Below are 17,766 nucleotides of genomic sequence, written 5' to 3'. Positions count from 1 at the left end.
AGTATCTTTACAAGGTTGCCTCGCAGTGGGAGCAGCTGTGGCAGGGAATGGTTCTTAGGCCAGCACAGATGGTCTGACAGCCAAAGGCAGCCCCACAGCTGAAACCACCACTCAGTAGCAATTCCTCACCACATGCATCTGCCTGGCCCAAAGCTGGCATCAGGACACTGGGTAGCAGGAGCTGAAGCACACTGACATAATACTTCTGTGTTGTTGAAATCTGTTAACCTCACACCCACCTATGCATGCAGGCACCTTGGATCCTGGATTATCTTGGCTGCAAATCAGAAAGTGATAGGATGCACTTTCCTTTGGAAGCACAGCTTGTCTGTCGCTTGTCCATCAGTGTGGATTCACTGTCTCTTTGTGCTCCCTTTGTACTTCTGGTCTTCATTTGTCCCTCTAATGATTTTCACTTGGCAGCGTATGAAGTAAAGAAGAGGAAAAACAGCCAACACATGGTCTTTGTCCTGTTCCTTTGCCATAAACCTTCTGTGTGTTACCTGCCCACACTAAGAGAGGAGCAGATGCAGAATTTGGCAGGAATGTGTGGATCTGGGGGTTTGATCTAGGTCCACCTGTTTCCTGCAATGCAAGTAACTGAGTATCTTTCAAACCCAGAGCCTCAGGGTGTGACTGATCCCAGGGTTTGTGACTGATCCCTTTAGAGGCGGCTGTCAGGCAGCATGGCTGGCTTATTCCCGAGGGAGCCTGGCATGTAAGCTTTGCTGGCATGGCATCCTTACATCCCAGCAAAGCATGAGATCAATTGCATGACTATGTGCCCGCTTTGGAGGCTGTTAGGAGGACTGTAGGAGGTAAGGCTGAGAGCACATCAGCTTTAGGGCAGACAAGGGCAGACTGCTCAGTATGAGTGCTGGATAGCAGAAGTGGGACTGCTCACAACACTTGCGTGTCTTGCACTGCAAGGCTTCTTCTGTTACTTCTCCCTACAACCTTGTTGTTCCAACCACAGTGATGTGTTTTCACAGTAAAAGGCACTAGATCCTTTTTAATGAGCTTGCTGCTAAACTGTATTTTCCTTTGATGAGAGCTACATCCCTTCACCTGTTTTTCTTTGGTTTTGTTTTGTTATTGTTCTCCATTAAAACTCAGTGAGCCAAACTCAACCCAGGGGCTCTGTTTGGCTCAGCTGGTTTAATCACCCTGACCTCATGTGACCTTTCTAATTGATTAGCTCTCGCTCAGGCTTGAACTGAATCAAAATTTATTTATTTATTTTTAGTTGTCATCCAGTGCTAACCTTTCCTTTCCCATAAGCTGAACAGCTGACCCTTCCTTCCTTATTTCTCTTCCCTCTCCCTCTCTCTCCTAGTTGATGCTTCCACCAGCCTTAACCTTGAGCGCACAGCGCTTGCTAGAAAGCGATTCACATTGCAAGGTCTTTCCAACCGCAGAGCTCCACCCAAAGGTAAAATCACCCATGCAGCATTTGGTCTCAGGCCATCTGTCTCCTGCACTCCCACAATGTTCTCTCCATCCCATAGTGCCATCCATCACTGTTTCCCAAAGTGCTGCTGCATCTCGCCCAAACACTCCTGTCTGATGCACACATTTGGCTCCTCTTCTCAAAGACACTGTTACCAAAAATTTCTCCCACAGCAGTGTTGGCAAGGCAACCTTTGAGTTGGCCAGTTCGGTCTTTTACTGGTGCACATTGCAAGTAATGGAAATTTCCAGTTTCTCTCAAGGGTCAAAGTGTGAACTGGTTTTAAATGATCAACCTAACTTCTTTCAGCAACTTACAGGCTTGAAGGGAAGAGTACCATCTCTGTGTTGTGCTACACAAGGTTTTCATGTGTTAAATCGTTCATCGGTTGGACCTCTTTGTTTTTTCAAATGTTTCTTATCTGTGGCCTAGTGATTACTCCGGAGAACCAGAATTCAGGAGATCTGGGGTTTATTGCCATTTCTACTTAATTATTTTATATGGTACTATAAAACAGTGTGTTCTGGGTCTTTGTGCATAAATGTTTAACAGATATTTAATATCCATGAGCAGAGAGCACTGTGTGTTCCTGTGATGGCTGTACAAGGAAGAGACTTCAGAGCAAAGAAAGAAATGTGAATAGAAATTAAACTGGATGACTACTTACAATCACTTTCTGAAAAGATACTACGATTACTCCTTTTATTGTTATTGTGTGGCTTTTCTCCTGTTCTGATCAATGATATTTCCTTCATGAGACAAAGGGTTAGTGTGCAGTGATGGAGACGGTGAGCATCAGAGGAAGAAGCAAGATGAAAGAATAAGAAGAGAAATGCAGAAGCAATAAATTGTATTGTTATAAAGTAGATAACAGTGTAGCAAGAGCCATGACAGCCATAAGATTCTGGCCGCAAGGCTAAGGCTACACACGGTATTAAGATCTGAGGTACACAAACTAGTTTGGTGTCTGAATACCAAACCCAGTGATTTCTAGATCCTGTGACTTGGGGAAATTAATTACAAAATACAGATTTCAGAAATAAAATAATTTGTGTGAGTTTGGATCTACAATTTTGGTTTGGGCCCCTTTTGCTTTTTTATCTGAATTTTTCTTTTCATATGAAATGTCTTGCCTTGTACTCAATGTTCCAGACAGTGAAGCACAGCTCAGAGTTCATACCCCCTCAGCTGTAGGCACTCTCAGCTCAAAGGCTTGCAAGGTCTGGTTATTTGGGATTCCTGTGAAACACCTCTATTACCCAATGTGGTGTTTCACCTTGTTGTGCTGTTTTGTCACTGATCTGGTCCTGGCCTAGAGGGAGCCATTGGCAAACAGGCTGGGTGCTGGGGTCATTCCTTCAGGCAAAGCCATATTAGCACGACATGGGCTGGCTGTTCAGGCAGATGGGAAGCTGCGAGAAGGGAATGGGGAAGTCTCTGCAATCAGCTTGTCTTGCTCTTGAACGTTTTGTCTAAAGATTCATTACTGGACGTGGCAGGGGATGGTGCATTGAGCTGAGCACACTTTGGTTCACACCTACTGTGTCTGTTCATGTCCAGAACACACAAAAAGGAAGGTCTAAACAATAAAATACCAAGACTAAATAAGGTGAAAACAAGATTGCTTGATGGATATCAACTGGTAGTGGAGCATGGATGCTCAGAGAAATGCTGAACTGTCTGACTAGGCTGGATATGATGGGGTGGAAAATGTTATATATAAGGACCTCAGTGTTTTGGACAAAGAAATGCTGATGTCAGGAGGAGAAACTTTACTATCCTGCACTCCACTAGTGCAGAGATCCCCCAGGCAGCCTTAGCAGAGCTGGCACCAAAGTCTATCAAAGTCCATACTCAGCACTCTGCGTCTCCCCCATCCTTGGGTCAGCATTAGCCATCCTGGTTGGCAGAGCCAAGCTCCTATTACTTGGTGTTGGTACAACTCCAACACATCTCATAGTGAAATCTGGGGAATTTGTGTCTTCTGAGCAGACTTAGAGAAAAGGCAGGGTCCTAATTGGAGTAAACAAAAATCTGCTCTGTAGCCTTCACTGGTTTGTCCTGGTAAGGATGGAGGCTCAGAGAGTGTTTTTAGGCATTCACACAGTTAACTTCTAGAAATGACATGTGAACTCCAAACCATTCATGTTTCAGTGTACTTCAGGTCAGTCATCACATAACAAGCAGTTCAGTCTAAAATAACCCAAACCTCATCTGTAGACACACACCCCATTCTAGTCATCACGCTCATTTCTCTGTGTTTTGTAGCTGTACTTGGACACTAGTTGGTTGCTAAAATAATAATTGGCATGAGTCTGCTTTCTGAAGTATTAAAACTGATGCAATTGGAATTGCTTTGAAAATATGTCCGTAGCAACTCTTTTTTGTGCTTCTCACTTTGTTGAGGGTATTTTTCGTGTTTGTTTTAGAAGAGCAACCCACCTTTTACCTACCCTTTTCCAGCTGCTGCTTTGCTTTGAACATCTTTTACCCTCAGTGCTTATTAACCTCTAACCCTGCCCTGCATTGCATCTGTCTGTTCTCCCAGATCCAGAGTCTAAGGACAGAGAAGTTACCCGTCGCTTTTCCCTTGCCTCCTCCATCAGCACCACAGTTAATGCTTCTGCTGTGACCAAAGGTACCGTCACACTGCTTGCTTAGCTCCCCCTCTCCCTGCCTGCTGGCTGATACATTCACTGCTAAATGCTATTCACAGAGTGAGTACACCAGGCTCAGTTTTTACAAATGCAGGAGGTTCCAGTAGAAGAAGAGTCAGGACCAGTGTAACACCTGCAGGGAGGCAGCCCAAGACATTTCAAATGTATATCCAGATGTGCTGCCAGCACATAGAATGACTCTTCCCAGTTTCTCCACAGTAGGCTTCAAAAAGTGTTGCTGGTTTCCATGGAAACTGCATTAATTTTTGGCTGATGTGGGGTTAAGTTTCCAACTTCTCCCTGATTTGGATTAACTGAAATTCAATTGAAGTTATTTCTCTGTTTCCTTAAAGCTCTTCAAGATTTTTGCTTTCAAGAAGGAGAGAATCTCCTCCTTGTGCAGCAGACATCAAGAAAGTCTGAAATCAAGCCAAAAATAGATGCCAGTTTTAAGCATATTTAGCATAGTCACAGTTTTGATTAGAAATTATGTTTGCAAGGAATTTTCAGACATGCATGAAGGCACTGACCTCTATGCAGTTCGTGTGGGAATTTATGAAAGTTTTAGGTTTGAACTTTATTTTGAGAAAAGGCAATTTTACAAAATTTACTCTAAGTTACTGCATTAGTACCTACATTTAAACTCTAAATCAACCCATGCATTTGGGCAAGCTGGTTGTGCTGAAAATCAGTAAGTCTGTAGGCACCTATGCCTACGTGTCAGAGATACTTTTAAGAACAGAACATATGGTCTTACAAGGAATTCTGAATATACTGTCTTTTGGCAGGTCTTGGAATTAAGCAAAGGAACTGATTTGCAAGTTTAAGATTTGCAGGGGCAATTCACAAACCAAAATAGAAGGGAAAAATGTCTGAATTAATTTGTATAAAAATCTTTCCTCTGTATTTGTCAGGAAGGAAGTTGCACAGTATTTGGTGCCTTCTCAATAGCTGTGAAGGGTATGAACAGCATCCTTGACTGCCATGAGGCTGTCAGGAAATGAGACTGTGGTGGGATTGATGGGCAGAGGAAGGATGTGACAGTCCCACTACCTACAAATGTTTCTTTGCCAGCCCCTTTAGATGGTAACAGTAAAACACCACCCCATGAAAGCGATGGGCATAGCACAGGAGAAGAGGTTCTTAGAGCTTTCTGTCCTTGGCAACAACTTCAGATATACGTGGTCAGTTACTAAATTATGGGAAGACTGAATTATTTCCTAATAATTATTTTGAAAGCTGAGGAACAGAATGAAGCACATATTAAAAAGAAAATGGGCAACAAAGGGTTGTTCTTTAGTGTGGTTTAACAAAGAGAGCATGTGTGAATTGCAATGAAATTCAAACTCTATTATAGTTTCATATCAAAAAGTCCTGTCCTAGAATCCTGTCTGCCACAAGACTGTTGGCAGTCTTTCGGAATCCTGAGAAAGCAGCTTTTGTAATGATTTTAAAAGCTAGAAAATAAAATCAGTGCTTTTCAATTAAGTATTTTATTTACAGCATCTCTTTTAAGAAACTATTTCAGATGACAAAAGAACTGAAGCCTGAGTCTTGCCTCAGCATCAGCCCAAATTCAGGTCTAGCCAGGGTATTTGAATCATCACTTTAAAAGGCTACAGCTACTGCTGTGTCTGATCCTCACTGCTGACAGTTCAGCTCCCTCCACATGTGGAGTCGGGGCTCAGGAGAGGCTGTGACAGGTGTCCTCCACTTCCGTGGGGTGTTAAGTGTTGGCTTTTGTGGGCTCTGCCCTGGCAGTCTCACGGGTGAGAGCTGGGATTGTGAGTCTGGCTGCCTTAGTGCCATCTCCTGGTCAAGAGTGAGAGGGAACATCTGTGAGACCTGATGGGAAGCAGATACTTTTACTGTGATGTCTCAATGTCTTTTGCTAAAAGAGGTCTGTTTCCTATCTACTTCACAGAAGTGCTTGTCTGCACCACCTAGAATTTAGTGGTTGACATTTTTTCTGGGTGAAATGGAGAGTCCTAAGAAGGTAGTGTTTCCAGGTAATGGGAAAGCAAGTTTCTCCTTTAACAATATTTACAGCCTTGTGACTTTGTAAACTTCACACAGGTCCCCTTGTTCCTGCAGTTAAAGTCAAGAGACATGAAATAAAGAGTGACCCAACTCCCCTGGGGTTTGAAGGTATGAGTATTTCCATCCTGCATGAAAACCTGTTTGGTGATCATTTGATATTATTCACTGAATTCACATCTCATCACAGCTGGCAGATGACACTGGAGTCCACTGGGGCTTTGGGGTCAGTTTATCTGTATAACTGGGATAAAGACAGCTTGTCACTCCCTTGCCTGTCCCCAGCACTCATGTTATATTCATCTAGGGATGGGCCTGAATTAAAACCCCAATTCTCTGCCTGTTTTGGGAAGTAGTGCCCTAGACTATCACCTGGATCTGGATTTTCTGCCTAGCTTCTGGCTCTCTCCATCAAGTGTAGCTGCAGGGAGCCAAGGGGCTACTTTTCACCCTCACCTGCAGTCTGGCCACTTGCATCCCTCTTCCCTTGTTAGTGTCTATACCTAGAGAGAGGAGCAGGAGCCATGTGCATGAAGACTACAGAAGAGGCTAGACTGTGCATCAACAGCCATTTTAAGGTGCAGTGTTTCATTTCAGACAAGCAAAATTTCCACCTATTTGTTGCAGCAGATTAATCAATTACTGCTTAATAAACAATACAAAAGAGTTAATTTGGGATGCTGTTACCCAACTACTGAAAGATCACCAACTTCCATTGTCAGTTTTCCCCTTTACCAGAGTGTTTGCCAGAACCTGGGACACAAGGAGCCAGGTACCCCTGCTGCAGGAGAGAGAGGAGAGAGATGTAGGCCGAGGAATTCTTTCTTAGCGTTGTGTCATTCTGCACAAAAACTTGGTAGAAAGAGCAGGTGAACAGGTCAGTGACAGAATCAGTGACATATCAGACCTGTGTCCTGTGTCACCCTCAGCAGGGAAGAGACTGGAACAGAGAGGTTGGAAGAAACAATTCAGAGAGAGCAGAAGTAGTTTTGCTGTTTGCAGAATATTTCCTTCTGCCAGTGACCCCTGGCACTACGTTTAGAGTCATCCTGGCACCCGGCACCAGAGTTTCCCAAACTGTGGTGTTTATACCTCACTTTCCTCACTGACAGATAGCTCTGGTCTCAGCATACCATGGGGCTGCAGAGGTAGGGGGGATTTCAAAGTACAAGGACTAACTGTAGCATAGAACTGACTTGCTCCTCATTGCTTAAAACCAAGGTCCTACTGCACAACATCCATCACCAGACTGAGTTTCTTTAAGGAGGAAACAATGAACTTTATCATCCCTTTACCAGAAGATATTGCTGCTATTGCCAGGGCTCTAACAGAGGTAATAATACAAAGGATTTGATGTACTTAGATAAAAATGTCCCCCCCAACATTGCATTGCATTCATCAAGAGTGAAATAATTCATTTCTGGCCTCCCTGGTCCCCTGTTGCTGCATCAAAACTATAGACCATCACCTACAGAATGATTTGAAATGCTGCAAGGAAAACATGTTAAAAATGGGTAAGGAATCTGTAATGAAATAGAACACTGCACTGTTCTCCCAGCAATCGTTTTCCTTAATTAGCATCAATATATCTGTTTGATTCATTTGGCTGTTCTCTGTCCTTCTCAGACTTACAGTTTTTCTGTGGAATGCTGCTGTCCTTTCACTCATTTGTGCTGGTCATGTGTCTCCTCTTTTATAACTGTTGGACCCCAGTCCACCTGTTTGTTAAAAAGACTGCCAGTAGCAGAGGTGATGCAGGAATTCACTTTGTACTGGTTGTCTGGTCACTATTTCACCCTGAAGACACAAACTGTACTTCCTGTCACAGATGCTTTTGAGAACACCATATTGGCCCAGACTAACTCTAATACCGGTTCCACCATGAGATCCGTACCTAGATCTGCTTCACAGACAGGTAAACACAATTAAAGAAGTTATAATCTCATTTTGAGAGTGTAATCTAAACTTATGATAATATTTACTCTCTTTAACATAAAGAGATTTTTCTCTCCTGGTGAATATAACTTCCCATCAGAGCAATGAAAGAACAAGCTTGGATCACTAGAAACAATGCCTCAGATTCTGGTTTTCTGAGGCCAGGAACAGATGAAAATAATGCTTTTAACTGATGCCAGAGAGCTCAGAATTTGATGTCTTATTTTATAGCTTGAATTAAGTACGTGAAACTTGGGCTATTTCTTAGTCTCTGAAATTAGAACAGCAATTTGTATGGAAGAGAAAGGCTGATGCATATATTTGCAAGGAATCCTTGCTGGTGAGGTTTCTGCCTTGGATGCTTTCTGTAAATGACAGTGGCAAAAGATTACAGAAACTTTGTCTAAGGGGGAAGAGGGATATCTTTTTCTTTTGGTATTTGTAGCCCAACCTGTGAATTTGAACTAAAATTGCTGTAGCAATTTGAAGTTAATTAGCATCAATATATTCTTGTATGTTTAGACACTTGCCAGTATTTTGCTTGTGTGAATAAACTGATAGAGAATAGTGTCACTTCAGAGGCTGCTTTACACCCTTAAAAGTACAGATGACCAAACCATACCCATGGGGTTATAGCTGGGGTCACAGCTCTGGAGGAAGATGGTTGCTGTGTCCCTTTTAACTGGATTTCAGCTGTGGGAGCAGTCACAGCCCCTGGGAAACAGGAGGGAGGAGAAGGGGCTGCAGAGCTGCATGACCACATGTTGCACCAACCAGTGCCTATAGCAGGGAGGATGTGCATGGGGAGGGATTAAATAAATCAATTAATAAACCTATTTCTCCCAGATCACTTTTCTGTTTGCTACTTGAACTACCTGGCTTAATTTTGTATTGTCCCAGGCCAGGTTTTGGTGTGGGTTGTGAGTGCTGGGATATGTAATCTCACTATGTGAACATCTCTGTGCACTGTAGTCAGAGCACTGCTTTGCCTTGTCAAGCAGTGGCCCACAGGATGTAAAGAATTTGGTTCAGCATCTGCTCAGCCCAAGTCCCTCTGAATCAGCTGATGCAGAGCAGGTACATTAATTAGGAAGCACATGGTGGTTTGACTGACTGTTCAGCTTGTATCTGTCAGGGCTGCAGAAATCTTTGGGACATGGAAGGTCTGTTTCCTCTGAGCTGGACTGTAGTCATTCCCATCCCCACCAGAAAAGGGACAGGCATCAAGTGAAGGAAAGTGCAGATCATGATTTCTCTCTGTACAGAAGAGTCTGAGTTACTTTTGCATCATGGGAGCCTCAGACAGGCAGATCTTATAGGGCTCAGCCTCAGTTTCCTTCAGGACACATCCTATGGACATACCTTTGTAGGTAAAGAAACTGGGGCTGTTGTGCTTGAGCTGGAAATCTCTCATTAAGTCCCTTCCACTGGGCTGGGGTGGTTCTGAGTGTAAATCATGCAAGAAGACTCCTAGGAGCAGAAATTTGAATGAGACCTTCCCTCCATACCCCCAAGGTCTGATTTTCTTTGTGCCTTGCTCTTTATCCTGTCCCTTTCCTGCAATTCCAGCCTTCTCCAGGGTATAGTTCTGTAAGTTGCTTGGGTGGTAATATCCCCTTGGGGTGAGATGGAGATAAGAAGTCAACAAAAATTCCATGGCTTTGGACTTCAATTTATAGATAGACATGTGGAGGTAAGCTGGAAACGGAATGAGCGTGGCCTTCTGAAAGTCACATCAGCACCAGTTATCATTTGCTCCAGCACTGGCTCAGCAGAAATATTCCTGGTCCTTGCTTTTTGTACCTCCTGAAATGAAGGGATTTTGCAATGCTAAACACTGGAGGCATTGATGGATGTGCACACTGTGGCCACACAGTCTGCCCTCCTACTAATGACAGCGAGTGGTACAGGTTTTTAGAGACAAAATAATGGCTGTGACAAAATTTTTGTGGCAGAATCAGGGAATAAGCTATAAAAAGGTACAAGCAATTCTGTAAGTAGAATAGTAAGAAGTGAACCTGTGACATTTATTTTATAAAGACTGATTCTGAAAGAGGCTAATGACTGATAGCTAACTCCTCTTGGTTTTTATGTCCTTTGAAAAGGTTGGCCCAGCAGGCAAATGCCTTCTCTAGACACATTTGAAGATTTTGAAGCCATCCCTTCCAGTATGGATGAACTCTCGAACTCCTCTGACTTGGAGGAAGAGACCAACCCTAATAATGTAATTCCTTTTTCAAATTACACTGCCCTTTTCCCAGCACAACCTCCTCCCCTCTAAGAATCATGATGTAACCTACAAAGTTTGGGTTCATACCAATGTTAAATTCATAGACATGTGGGAATACAGAAGATGGGAATTTGATCTGGGTTATTGGGAGATTATTCCAAGACTATTTGGTTGATCAGAATGAGAAACATAAAAAAGTCACTCTTACTTGTAAGCTGTCGCTTTACTTTTTACAAAAGTGAGGGAAAACTCTGAGCCTTTAAAAAAGTAACTTCAGACTTTCCCACATAACTTCACCTGGTGTCACAAAACCAATTTTTATGTCAGAATAATGGCTGGCTGGTTAATCCTAAAGCCTGAATGCACAGCACAGTTCTGTCATAATTTTGAATAATATTTAACCTGGGCATGATAAAAGGAATAAGAAGATACACAACTCCCTACAGAAGAAATCTCTGCCAGCTTGAAATGCCTAATTTAGTGTTTAACTAAACTCACTCTCTCTTGCACTCATAGTGACTCTCTTTCTGGTGCCTTGTTTCATTCATTTTAGGGGAGCAATCTTTTTCGGGTGGAAGGCAGCTTTGACAGCTGTTTCCCGGATTCTCTGACTCTCGAGGATGGAGATTTGGTGCAGTTTGTGCAGGAAGGAGAGAACGGTCAATGGTAAGTACAGCAGAGAGACAGGACTTGACAGGTAAAACAGCCATGAACTCCTGGAAAAGATGGAAAATATTCAGAAGAATGTCAAAGTCTCTTCAAAATCAATCCATATCCCCTCACCCCATTAACCACAACATGAAAGAGGCAGTGGGAGGCATGAACACACAAGCAGCTTTGGTTAATTCCACCTGGTTGACTTTCATCCCAAATGCTTGTGACAGGAGGCTTACGAGGACAGAAGTTTGTATAAAGGAAATGGAGGGGATTATCCAGAGTTTTGACACTTTCTAGGCAGAAGGGCACTGTCAAAGGCAGAACCCCCCTATAGGATACATCCATAAAATCCCCATGCCTTCCACTGAGAGCATTTTTAGCCTGGAAGGTTTTGATATAAGATATGACTGACAAAGGGGAATGAGTCTGGCCTCCCCTGAGCTCACATATGTTTTGGTGCATTTATTCTCTCTTACTGCAAAGTGAGTGTTAGGAGCCAATAAGTGTTAGTGCCCAGACCTGCCTGCACATCTGAATTCTCCCTGCATGGGCAGTTTAGAGGAAGAAGATCTGATCTCTTTGAAGTACCTGTGCAGTCAGACCCTTCACTCAGAACTGACATGCAGCTGAGAAGGGAGCAAGTTCCATAGGGTGAAGTAGTTGGGAAGCGAACTAAACCCATCCTCCCTGGTATTTACAGCAATGGGGACGGATAATATGATATATTAATTTTCTTTAGCTTTGAATTTAGAATCATAGAATCATTTAGGCTGGAAAAAAACTCCATGGAGTCCAACCATTAACCCTGCACTTCCAAGCCCAAGGTCAGTGTCTCAAACACAGGCCAAGGCTCTGCTTCCGTGTCACACAGTCTGCTTGAAAGTGATCTGGGATTCTGGGTCACCATCGGAGACTGAAGAAACTTAGTCACCAGGTACCTGTAGGACTGCCTTGGGTCCTCTGCCTTCTTCTTCAGTTTAGGAAATAGCTGCCAACATGCACCTCTAAGAAACACAACCCAGGGAAAGGGAATGTAGGAAAATTCACTGACTGTTCTTTGAGTTTCAGGTTAGTGAAGAAACTGGTCTCTGAGAAAAGTGACTGGGTTCCTTCCAGTATATTGCAGCCAGCAGAGGGGGACAGTAACAACATAATTAAGAACAGCAATGCAGGTAATAGAGAAAATGTGTTACTGGCATTTATTTTTTATTTCCATACTGGAAAAGGATGTGATAAAAAAAGATGTGATAAAAAAGTGCACTTTTTGTTTTAGAGGACTCACCTGAGTATATGTGTCGCAGTCTCTGGTGATGTGGCTGAGACAGCCTGAAATTTGGTGCCTGGGTGTCAGAACTAGTTAAGGCACAGCAGCTTTCTTTGGCATGCTTTAATTGTTTACCCCTCCCTGGGCAGAACTTGAATCTCCCACCAAACTTCTGTGGCTACTGGTCCTTTACAGCCAGCCCAAGTGTGTCATATGGTGGGGTGTGCCTGCAGGATAGCTTTGATCCTGACATGGATAGCATTTTGGATGGAGATCAGCATCAGGGCTGTGGTTCTGGCCTAGGTTTGAAAACATTAAGATTTCATGACCCATTACTGCTTTCATCATATTTCACAGCTGGCTCCAAAAGCTGGAGGAAAGGCTGCTCTGGCACAATTTCAGCCAAATCAGCACTAAAAGTCATCCTTTCTTCAGCTTTGGTTCTGACCTAACACCCAAACAGGTTGCACTGGAAAAGCTGAATCTCAGCAACTCCGCACATCAAAGGTTTAAAATTTTAGACTAATTTTTGCCCATCCTTAAATATAATTTACCAAAATGTGTCCTGCTTGTCTTCTGGTAACAGAGGAAAGCAAAATCTAGCAGACCTGCAAACGAGAGTTACCAGCACTTTATTCTGAGTTACTGGTCTCTCTTGATTTTTTTTTTTCTTTGGTTAGTTTGTTAAAGTGGAGGAAACCTTTTCAAACCTCAGGATTCTTTGCTGTGGTTTAAGGGGAGTTTAGTGCTGCTCCTTCACCTCCTCAGCAGGTCAGTTCTGTCTTCACCCTCAGTGCCCAACTATAGCTCTCATTTCTTTGGCATGTCTAATGCTTCAAAAGAAAAACAAAACCACACACACATTACAGTTCATTATATGCCAAAAGAGCCTCCCTTGCCTTTAGTGAAGGAATTAGGAGAACAGTGGAATTGTGATTATTTGTGTTTTATTTTATTTCAGGCTTTTAACAAAGAACCTCAAGACTGTAGATGGAAAATCCTATAGACATATTGTAGTGACAATGCCCATGTCCTCCTTTTCAGACATGTACAACGATTCCTGCAGTACAGCCTCAGTAGAGTCAGACACGAAGGAAAGTGAGGTGGCCAAAAGCTTCCCAGCAGAACAGAGGGCTGGCAGCTGAACAGCAGGACCAGCCTTCCTCAGGACCCCATCCATCTGTCTTTATTTTGGGTGGACACTGGATCAAAGTTGCCTTTCTCACAAGCTCTGAGGTTCACAATTCACTAAAACTTTATCACCATGAACAGACGAGAACTGTGCTGTCCACCTGGCAAGCTGGAAAAAACAAACTTGAAAGGAGCATTAAACATCCAGAAAACATCAAACCTACCTTCAGTGTTAGAGGAGAAAAATGCTTCTTGCATTGGTTATCAAACTGTTTCAGAAGATGTGGCCTAAATTAGGTCGACAGCAGAGCTGAAGAGTTTCTATGCACGCACCTTTTGGCAACTTTGCTTGAGCACCACGTCACTGCACGGGGCACGGGATGGTTACGAGTTCTTGCTCACCTGGACGTTTTTCCATTTGCTTGCCTCTGGCTGTGCCTTCCCTGTCCTCCTTAATTCCAGCTGATACGTCATCACAAACGTGCCCTTTTTGCTATGGTCAACACCAAAACCATCCAATTTTAGGGTGGCTGGGGAAAGGAACCTTCTGACTGGGACCATCAGAGAGGCTCCGCGCAGCAGTGACGTGACTCCCTCGCGATGGCACTGCTGCACACAGCATTCCACAGCTTGGAATGATGCAGGTGGCAGCTCCTGGCTATGACACGGAGGTGCAGGGCTTAGCAGGGAAGTAAAGATATGTAACAGCTACTGTGACAAAGAACATTTTGAACTGTTTTACAATCTTAGTCATTCCTCTGCCCCCTCTGCAGTCCTGGTTGCTGGATCACAACTCTTTGCATTTGGTGCCAAGAATTCAATTGAATGCCATTTACTGTCACATGTTTGAGTAGACTGCATGCTTTCCTCGTGTGCTGGGCTATGAGTAGATACATTTCACCCCCCATTTGGAATATACTTAAGCATTGCAAATAGGCAGTGAGCATTAGAATGGATAAAGTGTTGTTGTTAAATACTTCTTTCCAGGACATTTGATTAAAGGACTGTACCAAATCTCTGCCACATAAGGATGTAATGTATAATATAAAGTGATTAGAGATGTTATTATTCCTATACAAGCCATTAGCTCATTTAGAGCAGCTGTTAAGGCATGAAGGCATTTTGATGGTAATTGGGTCTTAGGTCCCACAAAAGCTGCTAATACTGTAGTAAAGATAAGTATTGACTAGGTTTGCAAACAGGCAAAGATCAATCTGGTAAAAATGATCCTAGAAGAAGCTCAAGAGTGAGTGAGTGGCTTTCACTCTTAGGGATGTTTTGTTGAACCCTCAGTGGTGCTTTATGTAAATAACAAAGGGGACGAAAGCACTAAAAATGGAGACAAAGCAAAACCAAAACCCACTCTTTACTAACTGAGGCTCTGAGCAAAACAGTAGGTGTCTGTCTCACCTCTGCTATCACCGTTGCAGGGACCTGAATGTTTTTCTTTCTGTCTCAGTGGAGGCTGGTGTTGCAAATATCTTAGTGTGTGAGTCAGGATAGCTGTGACACAGGTAGATAGTCCCATTCGAGTAGGTAAAGGCTTATTCAGATTTTTTTTGCCTGTGAAGCCATTGCTTGATTATGATTTGCACTGTGGTGATTAATTCCCATGGCTCTTCTAACCCTCCATATCTGATCCCTGTGATTTTGGACATTTTCCGTTCACGACTAAAGGACCTGAGAGTTCTGTATCTTTTTGGAAAATGATTTTGTCCTATAGAGAGTGGAGCTTACCTGTTTTCTGCTGGTCACTTACCTCAGAAATGACACATAGGCTCTCAGGAACATGAATCCTCTTGGTCTACAGTAGTTCTCAGCATCTTAAGGGAAGAATTCATTCCTTTCAGGAATGAAACATGTGGTGATGTTTTCTTGTAGTACAATTCCTTTATCCTCTCCCTAAAATGAGCCCATTCTGGTTTCAGTAATTTTTGCAGTGCTGCTGTCTACTCCTGCCCTAAGCAGAGGAGAGGGAAGGGTAGGGAGCATTGATTGCATATTAATAAGTACAGTAAGCTTTTGTGTGAGGGAGAGAGAGATGGGGAAGGGTTATCCTGGGTATATGAAACTGCCAAAATGAAGATTTGTGACATTGCTGAGAGATGGAATGATGAAAACCTGCACTTTGGAGTTTTCTTTTTGAGGAATCTCATTCTTATGGTGAAATGGCAGTGGGAAGTCTCTGTTTGATCTGAGGATGAGAAATCAGATACTGCCAGTCCCTTTCCTACCTCTGCTGTGAGCAGGATGACAGTGTGCAAGTCCTATATCCCCTATATCCCTGCAACCCTCCTGTAAAATGGGAGCTATTGAATTTCCCTCCTGTTGAATTATGATGCTAAATTTTACCATGTATGCAAAAACTGGGGACCCTTCAGGGGAAAGCGAAGCTTTGAACCCCATATGTCCCACTGTGCCCTCCATGAGTGCCAGTGGCAGCACCCTGTGGAGCAGCCTAGAGCTGGAGCAGGGAAGAGGATTGCTGATGAAATGTCTCCTCTCCCAGCTCACCATCTCATTGTGACAACTGCAAAGGTATGGGCTGGATTATCACAGTTCTCCTCCCTACTTTGCTTTTGAAAACATTTTTTTTTCCCCTAAAAAATGTTTTATCCTGCTAGACCAAAGTTTGAGTCACTCCTGCTCCACAAGTGTCCTGAGGATGACAGGTAACTCTCTGCCCCACTGCCACTCAGCAGTGGCACAGCACTCTGCTCCTTGGGAGCTGACTGTGCCACAGCTACTCAGACACGCTGAACCTGAGCAGGGAGCCCACAACTATTAATTGTGTCTTTAACCCTCCAGCAGTGCTGGTGAGCCAGAGGCAGTTCCTTGTTCCTGTCTCCACGTTCCAAACCCAGAGCACACAGCAGCCCTGGCAGCTGCTGCTGGGCAGTGACCAGGCCCTCTGTCAGGGAGACAGGGTTTGATTTGAGAAAGAACAAAGTTCAGGGACAGATCAGGCTGCTGACAAGTCCAGGAGCAGCCCATAAAAAGTAACCCTCTGGCTTTGCTGATGAGACAAAATGGGTTTTGATGACTTTTTGTTTTGTTTTGTTTTGTTTTGTTTTTAAAGGGTAGACAGGATAGTCTTTTAATTAGTGTATTTCTGTCAAGCAAGGTGATAATTAAGGGAATGGCTTTCCATGTACAGTCTAGATTATGATCTGGTAATGTCCAGCAAGACTAATGCCTATGTTAAGGTACACTCTGTATGTAGGCCTTTGACCCTATCCTTTTCAGGTAGACACACCTAAAAATCATAGTTTTCAAATATGGATTTCATTTCAGTGTTGTTTGGAGATTAGATAGTGACCAGAAAGTAATTTAAAAGTAACAGCTGCCACTAAGTTTTGGTCGTAGAAGACACAAGATCCCAGGTAAATCTGGGCTGTAGCAGCACTTGTGGCTGAGCAGTGCCCTTGCTGCTGGACCAGTGAGTCCGTGCCAGTTGCCTGCTCTGCTCTCTGGGGCTGTGCTGGTGAGCCCTGCCCTCTGGGCTCAGGGTCCCCTCTGCTCTGCTGCTCTTCTGTGAAACTTGCAGGAACTTCACATCCTCAGAACTGCCCTCTGCTCAGGCAGCTGCAGGTGGGCAGCACAGTCCTTCCTCACCAGCGGCAAAGAGCCGGGCAGTTGCCATGACACACAAGTCTTGATTTTAGTAAACCAGGTTAACATTTAATCAGGGCTCATCCTTTCCTCTCACCTTGAGCCCCACAGGGTGGAGAATCACACTAATGGTCGTTGTCTTGATCATAAACAGCTGCAGCCAAACCACCACATCTGAGCTCTGGCTCTTCTTGCCAGTGACAGCAAAGCTGTGTGTGTGTGTCTTATGTTCTGGTTGTGTGTGTGATGAAAAGCCATTTTATTATCTATGATTTTCTTAGACTCTTGATATTTCAAACAGGATTGGGTATGAGAAAGGCTATGTGCTTCCTTTCCAAAAATATACTCAAAGACTTCAAATATATATATGATTAGAAATATATAAGAATAAGAAGAAAAAAGAGCCAAAATGTGTATTTCTTCTTGCAGCTGGAGCTGAAATAGCTGCTAAGATTTCCTCTCCCCAGCTGAGAATTGGTACAGTTTGTTTTTCTTACATGATTTCCATGGTGTTGATAATGATGTATTTGTATATTGTGACTGATGAGAGATAATCAGACAGGGAAAGAGCACAGAATTACCTGTCCTTTTTTCCAGTCAAGACAGAATGTATGAATTTATTACAAGAAAAAAGTGTGCAAATGAACTTCCTGTAATTAGGCCATTCTGACCTGTGTAGAACCACACTTTGTTTGAAATTTATAAAAATTATAACTAGTACAAAACCCTGTGGTTGATGTCTCTATATGAAGCAACAAGTCAAATGAGGTTTTCCCTATTCAAAATAAATGCA

General features: G+C 43.3%; 1 protein-coding gene across 1 annotated transcript in view; it reads left to right on the top strand.

The window, feature by feature from the left end:
- Positions 1-17,693, top strand: part of LOC108495124 (guanine nucleotide exchange factor DBS-like) — a 61,248-nt gene extending 43,555 nt beyond the window's left edge. Inside the window, exons 12-19 of the mRNA XM_017810446.1 lie at positions 1,337-1,432; positions 3,999-4,088; positions 6,184-6,255; positions 7,973-8,059; positions 10,185-10,303; positions 10,863-10,975; positions 12,035-12,138; positions 13,275-17,693. Coding sequence (XP_017665935.1) covers positions 1,337-1,432; positions 3,999-4,088; positions 6,184-6,255; positions 7,973-8,059; positions 10,185-10,303; positions 10,863-10,975; positions 12,035-12,138; positions 13,275-13,375 — 782 coding nt within the window. The 3' untranslated portion in view covers positions 13,376-17,693. The remainder of the gene's footprint in view (positions 1-1,336; positions 1,433-3,998; positions 4,089-6,183; positions 6,256-7,972; positions 8,060-10,184; positions 10,304-10,862; positions 10,976-12,034; positions 12,139-13,274) is intronic.
- Positions 17,694-17,766: the final 73 nt, after the last annotated feature.

This window comes from Lepidothrix coronata, unplaced genomic scaffold (assembly GCF_001604755.1).
Source record: "Lepidothrix coronata isolate B3197 unplaced genomic scaffold, Lepidothrix_coronata-1.0 Scaffold29, whole genome shotgun sequence".
Taxonomy (NCBI): domain Eukaryota; kingdom Metazoa; phylum Chordata; class Aves; order Passeriformes; family Pipridae; genus Lepidothrix; species Lepidothrix coronata.
The sequence above is the reverse complement of the archived record's forward strand: the minus strand, read 5'-3'. Positions and strand labels throughout refer to the sequence as shown.